The sequence below is a fragment of the Bufo gargarizans genome, chromosome 3 (assembly GCF_014858855.1).
Source record: "Bufo gargarizans isolate SCDJY-AF-19 chromosome 3, ASM1485885v1, whole genome shotgun sequence".
Taxonomy (NCBI): Eukaryota; Metazoa; Chordata; class Amphibia; order Anura; family Bufonidae; genus Bufo; species Bufo gargarizans.
Window position 1 is genome coordinate 332,859,720 of NC_058082.1, and position 13,175 is coordinate 332,872,894.

Genomic DNA, 13,175 nt, shown 5'->3' on the forward strand with positions numbered 1-13,175 from the left:
GAAGAACAGAAAAAAAAAATATGAAAAAAGCGTCCTGTAAAAATAAAACAAAAAATAAAACAGGTCCTGTGCATCAGTTACAGTATGCACATTTGTCATCCGTTTTAGCCATTTCCGTCGGAGATCCTTATCTTTAGACAGTAAAAGTAATGGATGCCAAATTTGCATAACTGATGCACAGGATCCAAGTTTTTTTTTCTGTTCTTCTGACGGATCAGAAAACCGAAAAATAAAATGGTGATGTGAATGCTCCCTAAGGCTACATGCACACGACCGTTCAGTTTTTTGCAGTCCGCAAACCACGGATCTGCAAAAAACGGAAGCCATCGTGTGCCTTCCGCAATTTGCGGAATGGAACGGGCGGCCCATTGCAGAAATGTCTATTCTTGTCTGCAAAATGGACAAGAATAGGACATACTATATATTATTTTGAGGGGTCACGGAACGGAGCAAAGGATGCGGCCAGCACGCGGAGTGCTGTCCGCATCTTTTGCAGCCCCATTGAAGTGAATGGGTCCGTACCCGAGCCGCAAAAACTGCGGCTCGGATTCGGATGCAGACCCGAAAAACAGTCGTGTGCATGAGGCCTTTCAGAAAGCCAGTGTTTGGTCAGTAATTTCCATTAGTGATTGTGAGCCAAAACCATGAGTGGAGACTACACAGAGATAAGGTATAATGGAAATCTTTGCATCTTTTCTGTGTTTTTGACCAGCACCTGGGTTTGGCTCACAATTAAAAATATTCTACAGTTTTCAAACCAGCACCTGGTTCTGAATACTTTTTCTAATTGCATGTAATTAAAATTTTTGCATAGCCACTGAGTTAGGGCTCTTTCACACTTGCGTTCTTTTCTTCCGGCATAGAGTTCCGTCGTCGGGGCTCTATGCCGGAAGAATCCTGATCAGGATTATCCTAATGCATTCTGAATGGAGAGAAATCCGTTCAGGATGCATCAGGATGTCTTCAGTTTAGGACCGGAACGTTTTTTGGCCGGAGAAAATACCGCAGCATGCTGCGCTTTTTGCTCCGGCCAAAAATCCTGAACACTTGCCGCAAGGCCGGATCCGGAATTAATGCCCATTGAAAGGCATTGATCCGGATCCGGCCTTAAGCTAAACGTCGTTTCTGTGCATTGCCAGATCAAACGTTTAGCTTTTTCTGAATGGTTACCATGGCTGCCGGGACGCTAAAGTCCTGGCAGCCATGGTAAAGTGTAGTGGGGAGCGGGGGAGCAGTATACTTACCATCCGTGCAGCTCCCGGGGCGCTTCAGAGTGACGTCAGGGCGCCCCACGCGCATGGATGACGTGATTGCATGGACACGTCATCCATGCGCATGGGGCGCTCTGACGTCATTCTGGAGCACCCCGGGAGCTGCACGGACTGTAAGTATACTGCTCCCCCGCTCCCCACTACTACTATGGCAACCAGGACTTTAATAGCGTCCTGACTGCCATAGTAACACTGAACGCATTTTGAAGATGCTTTTAGTTCATTTGCATTTTTCCGGATCCGGCGTGTAATTCCGGCAAATAGAGTACACGCCGGATCCGGACAATGCAAGTGTGAAAGAGGCCTAATTCAATTAAATGTATCTCTATAGCGCCACCTGCTGTTAGTTTTCTTTTTTTATCTCTTTGTCCGGCTCACTGAGATGGCTGCACATGCCCAGTTTCATCCTTCAAAATGCCTTCTGCAAGATCAGGACAGATGCCAAATTATGCAGTGGGTCAGGATATGGGTATAATAGTCTATAGTTTTGCTTGTGATGCCAATTGCAGCGTACTTACCAGGTTAGGAATGCCAGAGTGGTGTAATGTCTCTGTATGGTAGTGGCAATGGTGTCAACGGTGTCTCCTACCTGGGTACGGCTGGAATCCTGGATCCTGGCTCACTTTCAATAAATTAAGTGTAGTGCTAGTAGGAGTAATAGAGGGGTTTGCAGCAGTAATTGAGATCCAGACCCTTCGTAAAGTTCAAACTTGTCTTTACTGATGGTAACTTTCATCCGAGCAAGATATAGCTTTAGTGTTATGTCCCAGCAGGTATTGGCAATGGTTGGCAGGAATTTATTTTCTGCTCTCTCATGTACCTTGAACTTGCAGGAAAAGGACATTTGCTTGTTAGCTTTATACTGTGGCAGGAATTTGTCTTCTGCACTTTATATCTTCTGCTGTCTGGTTACTGACTAGCTGAGGAGGAATATAGCTTCTCCTGGGTCTCTGGACTTTACTCACAGTTATCTTCACAGGGTATGCTTCTTCCTGGAACTGGAGTTGTCTGCTTGCTTCTTCCAGCTGAGGCTGAAGGGTTGAGGCTGGGGATGATGATCAATGTCTCAGCCGAGACAAGATCCTGGCTTTGTTCTCTATCTCTGGGAGCTCCTAACATGCACACCCTACCCCTAGCAGGGGGTGGGCTATACACTGACTCTAACTTCCTTCTCGACCCATGAGGCAGGATGTGGGCGCAACCCACTCTGCTCACAGAGGGGGGAGCTAAACTGGAATGAACTATTCCAGCCTAGGAACACTAAACTGAACTTAAGTCCTTGCCAGAACATTGCTACCACCTGCTGGTGAACATGAAAATTGCAACAATTATACATTTGACAAGGTTTAGAATGCACAGTTGTGAGGATATTATGTGAAATTACATGAGATGACAAGGTTAAGGCTCTTAACAGATTGTAGTGGGGTAGAAGAGTTTAGTAACACAACTCTGCAGTGTTACACTTCTGAGTTGTGATAGGGAGTGCCAGCTTGATATAAACCTAGCAGAGCAATGAATGGGGAGATCTCTGTGAATCCATATGAGGTACACGGCTGGTTTTAGCTATACAGACGTGGACAAAATTGTTGGTACCCTTTGGTCAATGAAAGAAAAAGTCACAATGGTCACAGAAATAACTTTAATCTGACAAAAGTAATAATAAATTAAAATTCTATAAATGTTAACCAATGAAAGTCAGACATTGTTTTTCAACCATGCTTCAACAGAATTATGTAAAAAAATAAACTCATGAAACAGGCATGGACAAAAATGATGGTACCCCTAACTTAATATTTTGTTGCGCAACCTTTTGAGGCAATCACTGCAATCAAACGCTTCCTGTAACTGTCAATGAGACATCTGCACCTCTCAGCAGGTATTTTGGCCCACTCCTCATGAGCAAACTGCTCCAGTTGTGTCCGGTTTGAAGGGTGCCTTTTCCAGACTGCATGTTTCAGCTCCTTCCAAAGATGCTCAATAGGATTGAGGTCAGGGCTCATAGAAGGCCACTTTAGAATAGTCCAATTTTTTCCTCTTAGCCATTCTTGGGTGTTTTTAGCGGTGTGTTTTGGGTCATTGTCCTGTTGCAAGACCCATGACCTGCGACTGAGACCAAGCTTTCTGACACTGGCTAGTACATTTCTCTCTAGAATTCCTTGATAGTCTTGAGATTTCATTGTACCCTGCACAGATTCAAGACACCCTGTGCCAGACGCAGCAAAGCAGCCCCAGAACATAACAGAGCCTCCTCCATGTTTCACAGTAGGGACAGTGTTCTTTTCTTGATATGCTTCATTTTTTCGTCTGTGAACATACAGCTGATGTGCCTTGGCAAAAACTTCGATTTTTGTCTCATCTGTCCACAGGACATTCTCCCAGAAGCTTTGTGGCTTGTCAACATGTAGTTTGGCATATTCCAGTCTTGCTTTTTTATGATTCGTTTTCAACAATGGTGTCCTCCTTGGTCGTCTCCCATGTAGTCCACTTTGGCTCAAACAACGACGGATGGTGCGATCTGACACTGATGTTCCTTGAGCATGAAGTTCACCTTGAATCTCTTTAGAAGTCTTTCTAGGCTCTTTTGTTACCATTCGGATTATCCGTCTCTTAGATTTGTCATCAATTTTCCTCCTGCGGCCACGTCCAGGGAGGTTGGCTACAGTCCCATGGATCTTAAACTTATGAATAATATGTGCAACTGTACTCACAGGAACATCTAGTTGCTTGGAGATGGTCTTATAGCCTTTACCTTTAACATGCTTGTCTATAATTTTCTTTCTGATCTCTTGAGACAGCTCTTTCCTTTGCTTCCTCTGGTCCATGTCGAGTGTGGTACACACCATATCACCAAACAACACAGTGATTACCTGGAGCCATATATATAGGCCCAATGGCTGATTACAAGGTTGTAGACACCTGTGATGCTAATTAGTGGACACACCTTGAATTAACATGTCCCTTTGGTCACATTATGTTCTGTGTTTTCTAGGGGTACCATCATTTTTGTCCATGCCTGTTTCATGAGTTTATTTTTTTACATAATTCTGTTGAAGCATGGTTGAAAAACAATGTCTGACTTTCATTGGTTAACATTTATAGAATTTTAATTTATTATTACTTTTGTCAGATTAAAGTTATTTCTGTGACCATTGTGACTTTTTCTTTCATTGACCAAAGGGTACCAACAATTTTGTCCACGTCTGTATAACTATATGATGTCTGATTTTCATTATTTACATCAATCATGGGGTAATCCCTTTAACTGACTATTATTTGAATTGCAGGCTGTAAATCATAATACACGAAGATTTCGATTTGCTCTTCCATCCATGAACTGTACATTGGGACTACCCCCTGGTAAGAAAGTTGCACATTAATGGTGTTATCACACAAAGGTGTTAGCTGATGTTTTTCTGCACTTTTGCGTTTTTAGCGCCATTTTTTTCCCTTGCTTTTTTGCAGTATTTTTTGCAGGAAAAAAAACACCAGCTCCAAGGGTTAGCTGAAGGTCTATGGGGAATCTAAAAGAAAGCAAGACACAGTCGTGCTCAACTTGTATTGTGGTTGAGGACCACACCTATTCACGATATACATTGTTGCAATGTGACAGCGTGATCTCCAAGCTAGGACACATGTTGCTGTATACCCCAGCCAAAGGGTTTGGCCACGGAACGGAGCAACGGATGCGGACAGCAAACTGAGTGCTGTCCGCATCTTTTGCGGCCCCATTGAAGTGAATGGGTCAGCACAGAGCCACAAAAAATGCGGCTCGGATGCGGACCACAACAACGGTCGTGTGCATGAGGTCTTACCGTTTATATATGGATATAAGATGGACACATAATTCTACTAAAACAAGTGAGGTCTAGACACTGATGCACTGTCAAGCATATTTCTCAACATGGTGAAGATTTTTACTGTAAATAAGTTGCATTGCATGTGATCTAGAATCCATGCTCCTTTTTAAAACCTCGCAATCAATGGCAGATTATAATAGGGGTGCTCGGGTCGGCAGGCCCGGCATCACTGTGGGGCCCAACGCCAACCCAAATGCCCACATTAAATAATACTTTATATTCAGAAGTGCTAAGTGCTGCAGTGTCCCCATAGACTGTGCGGCGGCCTGTGTTGGTGTGTCCTAGCCAGAAGAGGAGGAGGTCAGAGAGCAGCACGGCAACAATGACGAGGGAGCTCCAGCTTTCAGCAGTGCACACTGCAGGTACCATGAACTGACTATATGTACCCAGAGTGTACTGAGAGTGATAACTTTCTAAGTACAGATAATGTAGTAGATGTTACCTGCATCCAACACAATAATTCACTGAGTTATGTGCAGTATTAAATAGGACCGCAGGTAACATCCAGGGCCGTCTTTAACAAGGGGCAGATGCCCCGGGCCCAGTTGCTCCTGGGGGCCCAAGGCAGCTGCCTCTTGAGCCCTGCTAGCCACTGCCCCAGGTGTCAGGCTGTCAGCTACACAGGGGGTGCTGCCATGCCATGCCTGCCGGCACTCCAGGCAGCATACTGTGAGAGCTGTGATTCTCTAGGACCTTAGATGACATCATCACTATGTGACCAGTAACCTAGCAATAATCCTGGTCACATGGCTATGAGGTCATCAAGGTCCTTTCTACCAGGAGTGTTGCTGTAGAAGTTTGCCTTAACTGTGGAGATTTTTTTGTGAAGATTACATCAGAAAAAGGTGACAGGGGCTGTTATGCTAATATACTGTAAACTACTGTATAGTGGAGTGCTGTATACTGTTGGGGGCTGTATATTGTGGGGGCCTGTATACTGTGGGTGCTGTATATTGTGGAGTGCTATCTCTGTATACTGTGGGTGCTGTATATTGTGGAGTGCTATACTGCTGTACTGTATAGTTTGGGGGGCTGTATAGTTTGGGGTTCTGTATACGGTGAGGTGCTATACTGCTCTACTGTATACTGTGAGGTGTTGTATACTGTGGGGTGCTGTATACTGTGGGCTGCTATACTGCTCTACTATATACTGTGGGGTACTGTATAGTATGGGGTGCTATACTGCATACTGTGTGGTGCTGTATACTATAGGGTGCTATACTGCATACTGTGGGTTGCTGTATACTATAGGGTGCTATACTGCATACTGTGGGGGTGCTGGGGTGCACTGTAACACTAGGGTGAGCCGAGCCCTGGTCTCCTTCCTGCAGAGCGGTGCCCACTTCCAGCCTGAGCCCAGCTGCCCAGAGCACTGATCCTGAGCCGCTGGAGTCTTCAGAACTGGAAGTATTTACAGTAATTCACTGTACGCTACCAGATGTGTGGATTTTTTGTGTGTGTGTTGTGGCAGAGGGCGTGATTGCCTGCTAAGGTGTGGGAAGGCGGGATCCAGGGGGCCCAAGTACATTTTTGCCCAGGGTCCAATTAATATTAAAGACGGCACATCTACTACATTATCTGTACTTAGAAAGTTATCACTGTGTTATCTGTTGTCTTACAGGGGACTGCAGGTGGCATCTACTACATTATCTGTACTCAGAGACTGAATACAAATAATGTAGTAGATGTAATCTGCAGTCCTATGTAACACCCCAGATAACAGTGATAACACTGATACATTTCTGTGTGCAGATAATGGTACCTGCAGTTCTATGGAACACCACAGATAACATAAGGTCAAAGGGTCCTCTGGGATTTACATATTGATGGCCTGTCCTCAGGATAGGCTTTGAATATGAGATTGGTGGGGGTCTGACTCCTGGCATCCCCTCCAATCAGCTATTTGAGAGGACCGCCCTGTTCCAGTGCGCTCCACGGCCTCTTTACTCCTTCGCAAGCACAGCACTGTCCGTTTGATAGCTCTGTGTTTGGTATTGCAGCTCGGCCCCAATCACTTTGATGGGACGGAGCTGCACCTAGGCCACGTGAATGATTAATGTGATGTCATATGGCCTAGGACGAAGCTGTGGCGCTCATGAAGCACTGCAGCCTCTTCATACAGACAAAAACAACACATGGAAGGTGGGATGTCAGGGTAAAATGGAGGTAGGACCCCAAGTTGGGTAGACAACCCCGGGCCTATCATGCACTTAATCCACCCCTGCTCGCAAGTGTCAGAAAAAATAGTGCAGGGCTAGATAAGTATGGAATTTCGCCGGTATTCTATTCTTTATAAAAACTGGAAAGGAACCAATTTGTTGACATTGATCACTTTCTTAACCCGTACAATACCAGCACTGTATATGTATGAGGCTGGGAAGTGTGTCTCCAATCCTAGCACCATACAGCTACGCCATACAGGAGCTGCGCCCTTCCGATCAGCGTCAGGGGTCCGTCAGAAACTGATAGCCGGATCCCTGCTGTATGCGCCGGCATCGGTGTTTTCACCTTTAACCCTCACAATGCCGCGGTCAGCACTGATCGCGGCATGTGTGGTCAGGGCCGTTTCTAGGGGCAGGCGGGCCGGGCGGCCGCCCGGGGCGCTGTCAGAAGGGGGGCGCCGGCAGGGGCGCCCTCTTGTCGTTTCTCTGCCTGTTATTACTCTTGTGCCTTGCGCCCCTCTGGCTCCCTCCCTCTGAGATCTCGCCTGCCCTGCGACCTGCGCCCGAGTGTCGAGTCCTCTGTCCGTACGTACCGAGTACAGTCACTCAGCTCCGGTACGTGCGGTGCGGGCGGCACTTACTGACGTCATGCGCCTGCTCCTCCCACTAGGGGTACAGTGAGCGAGTGAGCACCGCACTGCCTGCCTGTTACCGCCCGCCCTGAGCCCCTGAACAGTGCTGATTGCTGAAAAGAAGCCTGCTGTGAAGATCCGGGACAGTGGGTCGTCTCGGGTGCAATGTGGTTAAATTAAACAAACAAATTTTTTACAATGGGGACAGTGACACTGTGGATGGTCGGGGGGGGGGGGGCATTAATTACAATGGGGGGCGGGGGCTACTGTGGGAGACATACAAATGGGGGCCACTGTCACTGTGGGGGACATTAAGTTTAATAAGGATCACTATGGACATTATTTAGAATGGAGGCTGCTGTGGGTGTCATTATAACTATAATGTCTGTGAGCTGAGTTACATTACCCTGCCCATGCCCTGTATAATAATGTACCCATCCCTGATACCCCTTAGTTATAAGGGGTATCAGGGTACATTATTATACAGGGCAGGGTAATATAACTCAGGACTAGGCCTATCAGACATTATACAGTTATAATGACACCCACAGCAGCCTCCATTCTAAATAATGTCCATAGTGATCCTTATTAAAAATAATGTCCCCCCACAGGCAGGCTCTGCGGGCGGCGGCGCTCACTCACTGTACGTCACGCGCCGCGGGGGGGGGGAGTTTTTTTGACACTCGCCCTGAGAGAAATTTTACCTAGAAACTGCACTGTTGGGTCCCAGGGACGCGATGGCTGGGAAGGCAGCCCATATTACACTGGTGTGCCGAAACCAACCTCGCCACTGGGTTTTGGAGGGGGCTGGCTACTAGCCTCTTGCCCCAGGATTATGGGCCCTCTCATCAGCCAGGCCTCCTTTGTTCACAAAGGACATGGACTAACTTGAACCCCTGGTCTAATTCGTGCCATTTTGGGATGTTAAATGTCTATGTGTATTGTAAAGGGTGGGACATTGTATACGTTGAGTAGGGAGGTCTGTTCCATTGTCTCTCTGTGTGTATTGCCAATGTCCTTTGTCCTGAGAGATAATTTAATTACTTCTCGGTTGTCTCCATGACAGAGGATATTGTGTATTCGCCTGCCTGTGATGACTGCATCAACCCAGTGTGAGGTAATTCTATCACGGGCAGAGGGGAGGATTTTGTGTGGGAGTGTCTGAGTGTATTGTACGTGGTTATTGGCTGTTTTTACAAAACCCTGTGGGTGGTAAACTTGTTGGAAAATGTGTATAAAATGCTTGTGTGTTAAAATAAAGAGGCTGCTTTATACCTTCATGAAGTTTTGGCTCATGTTTGGGGAATGCGATAACTACACTCTTGGGGATTGCTATATCAGAATACTCCCCTGAGTATAAGGTCTTGTAAGAGCTTGTTCATGGCTCCTGCTCTCTGGATGTAGGAGAGAACCACCCACTGGAAACTGAAGGTCTTGGGTACAGCGTGGGTGGAGGACGGTGAGACCCCAACCAAGCTGCGGCGGTTCGTGGGGTCTGCAGTGCGTACGGTGTCAAGTGGAGTGCTTGGAGTCCTCGCAAAGCACTAGGAGCATCTATCGACGGAGGTACCCGGTCGGGGTGCCAGGAGATCCATTACAACTGGTAATACACTTACAGCCAATGCATTGCAAAGATGTATTGTAATGCATTGTAGAGGGGATCAGACCCCCAAAAGCTGAGGTCCCAGAGATGGATAAAACATAAAGTAAACAAAATCTTTACACAATAAAAAAATTAAGTTTTTTAAGTAGAAAAAAAAGCATCCTTTTCCCAAAATGTATTTAAAAAATATGGAAAAAAAGAAAAATAGACATATTAGGTATCGCCGCGTCCATATCCACCGGTTTTATAAAATCATCACATGATCCACCCCGTCGGGTGAACGCCGTAAAAAAAGAAATAAAAACAGTGCCAAGTGTGGTCACCTTGCCTCACAAAACGTGTAATGCCAAGCAATCAAAAAGGCATATGTAGCCCAAAATGATACTAATCAAACTGTCATCTCATTCAAGAAAAAAAGGGGCCTCACTTAAAGGGAGTCTGTCACCAGATTGTGACCTTATAGACCGCTTACATAGCGCTCTAGCATAGCAGTCTATGATTCTAATGGTACCTTTGATGTGTGCTTCTGAAGTTCCCCCAAGGCAAAAACTGACTTTTATTCAAGGGATCGCAAGTGCCCAGGGCGGGGTTCACCTTGTTGGAGCCCAGGCTGTTCTGCCTCTTTTCGCCATATCCCCGCCCCAGCCTCTTCCTCTGGCCGCCCCGCTTTTCCTTTGCATCCTCTTTCTCTGCAGCCGGATCCCGCGCCTGCGCTATCCATTGCTTGGCCGGGGCATGCGCACTGCGATGCCCATTGTGGGTGTATCTGGTCCGCCTCCTCGCCGCTGTTTCTCGCCGTTGGCCGGCGCATGCGTAGTAGCTACTGCGACGCCGTGCCCACAATGGGCATCGCCGTGCGCATGCCCCGGTCAAGCAATGGATAGCGCAGGCACGGGATCCGGCTGCAGAGAAAGAGGATGCAAAGGAAAAGCAGGGCGGGCAGAGGAAGAGGCTGGGGCGGGGATATGGCGAAAAGAGGCAGAACAGCCTGGGCTCCAACGAGGTGAACCCCGCCCTGGGCACTTGCGATCCCTTGAATAAAAGTCCGTTTTTGCCTTGGGGGAACTTCAGAAGCACACATCAAAGGTACCATTAGAATCATAGACTGCTATGCTAGAGCGCTATGTAAGCGGTCTATAAGGTCACAATCTGGTGACAGACTCCCTTTAAGACAATGGCCCGAAACATTAAAAAAAAGATTGTCTCTCAGAAAATGACAACACAAAAACAAGATTTTTTCAGTTCAAAAATGCTTTTACTGTGTAAAACTTAGGCCCCTTTCACATGAGCAAGTTTTCCACGTGGGTGCAATGCGTGACGTGAACGCATAGCACCCGCACTGAATCCTGACCCATTTATTTCAATGGGTCTGTGTACATGAGCGTTTTTTTTTCACGCATCAGTTCTGCGTTGCTTGCATGTTCTATATTTTCTTTTTCACGCAGCCCTGGCCCCATAGAAGTGAATGGGGCTTCAGTGAAAAACGCATTGCATCCGGAAGCAAGTGCGGATGCAATGCGATTTTCACTGATGGTTTCTAAGAGATGTTGTTTGTAAACCTTCAGGTTTTTATCACTCCCGTGCAAAATGCATCAAAACGCATTGCACCGTGTGGAAAAAACTGAACGCAATCGCAGACAAAACTGACTGAACTTGCTTGCAAAATGGTGCGAGTTTCACTGAACGCACCTTGAATGCATACAGACCTAATGGGTCACTCTCGTGTGAAAGAGGCCTTAGGGTACAATCACACTAGCTTTTTTCTTTTCCGGCACTGAGTTCCGTAAAAAGGGCTCAATGCCGGAAAAGAACTGAACAGTTATTTCCCATGCATTCTGAATGTAGAGCATTCCATTCAGGATGTATCAGGATGTTTTTAGTTCAGTCTTTTTAACTGATCAGGCAAAAGATAAAACCGCAGCATGCTGCGGTTTTATCTCTGGCCCAAAAAACTGAACACTTGCCTGAATGCTGGATCCGGCATTTTTTTTCCATAGGAATGTATTAGTGCCGGAATGCCGGATCCGAATGCAGACCGAAAAAAAGGTGAAAAAAATAAATGCCGGATCCGTTTTGCCGGATGACACCGGAAAGATGGATCCGGCATTTCAATGCATTTTTCTGACTGATCAGGCATTTTTAAGACTGATCAGTATCCTGATCAGTCTTACAAATGCCATCAGTTTGCATACATTTTGCAAATTATGGACATATTGGGCATCACCGCATCTGGAACAACCTGCTCTATAAAAACATTACATGATATGCCCCCTCAGGTAAATGCTGTAAAAAAAACATTTAAACTATGTCAAAACAGCCATTATGTGTCACCCTGCCTCACAAAAAGTGTGATACCAAGTGATCAAAAGCTGTATGTACACCAAAACAGTACCAATCAAACTATCATCTCATCCCGCAAATAATTAACGTAAGACAATCACTCAAAGGAATAAAAACCAATGGCAATGGCATAACCAATCCTTTAAAAACTGCAAAAGCCATATGGCACTACTTCACTGCCATGTGGCTCCACAGCAATTTACCACTACATTCGGGGTTTTGCCGTATTCAGGAGAAAATGAGTAACCCATTATGGTGTGCTTTTTCTCCTGTTACCCCTTGTGAAAATGAAAAATTTGGGGCTAAATAAATTTATTGGATGAAATTCAAGTGTTTCCAAATTCCATAAAATGCTTAGGGGGGTCAAAGTACTCAGTACACCACTTTAATATATTATTTGAGGGGTGTAGTTTCTAAAATGGGGTCACTTTTTGAGGGTTTCCACTGTAGGGGTACATCAGGGTTTCTTCAATACAAAATGGTGCCCAAAAACCATTCTAGCAAAATCTGCCTCCAAAAACCATATGGTGCTCCATTCCTTCTCACCACTGCCACGTGCCCATAGAGAAGTTTACCACAACATATGGGTTATTTCTAGGGATGAGCGAACTCGAACTGTATAGTTCGGGTTCGTACCGAATTTTGGGGTGTCTGTGACACGGACCCGAACCCGGACATTTTCGTAAAAGTCCGGGTTCGGGTTCGGTGTTCGTCGCTTTCTTGGCGCTTTTGTGACGCTTTCTTGGCGCTTTTTGAAAGGCTGCAAAGCAGCCAATCAACAAGCGTCATACTACTTGCCCCAAGAGGCCATCACAGCCATGCCTACTATTGGCATGGCTGTGATTGGCCAGAGCACCATGTGACCCAGCCTCTATTTAAGCTGGAGTCACATAGCGCCGCCCGTCACTCTGCTCTGATTAGCGTAGGGAGAGGTTGCGGCTGCGACAGTAGGGCGAGATTAGGCTGATTAACTCCTCCAAAGGACTTGATTATTGATCGATCTGCAGCTGTGGGTCATTGAGCTGCTGATACTCAATTGCTCACTGTTTTTAGGCTGCCCAGACCGTTTGTCAGTCACATTTTTCTGGGGTGATCGGCGGCCATTTTGTGTCTTGTGGTGCGCCAGCACAAGCTGCGACCAAGTGCATTTAACCCTCAATGGTGTGGTTGTTTTTTTGGCTAAAGCCTACATCAGGGTGAAGCTGTCACACCAAGTGCATTTAACCAGCAATAGTCTGCTTATTTTTTGGCCATATACTACATCAGGGGCAAGCTGCGCCTGTCACCAAGTGCATTTAACCCTCAATGGT

General features: G+C 46.2%; 1 protein-coding gene across 1 annotated transcript in view; it reads left to right on the plus strand.

Annotated features, from left to right (window-relative positions):
• The window catches only part of LOC122931572 (NADH-cytochrome b5 reductase 1), a 294,677-nt gene that overhangs the window by 94,843 nt on the left and 186,659 nt on the right, over window positions 1-13,175 (plus strand). The window contains exon 4 of the mRNA XM_044285647.1: window positions 4,556-4,628. Coding sequence (XP_044141582.1) covers window positions 4,556-4,628 — 73 coding nt within the window. The remainder of the gene's footprint in view (window positions 1-4,555; window positions 4,629-13,175) is intronic.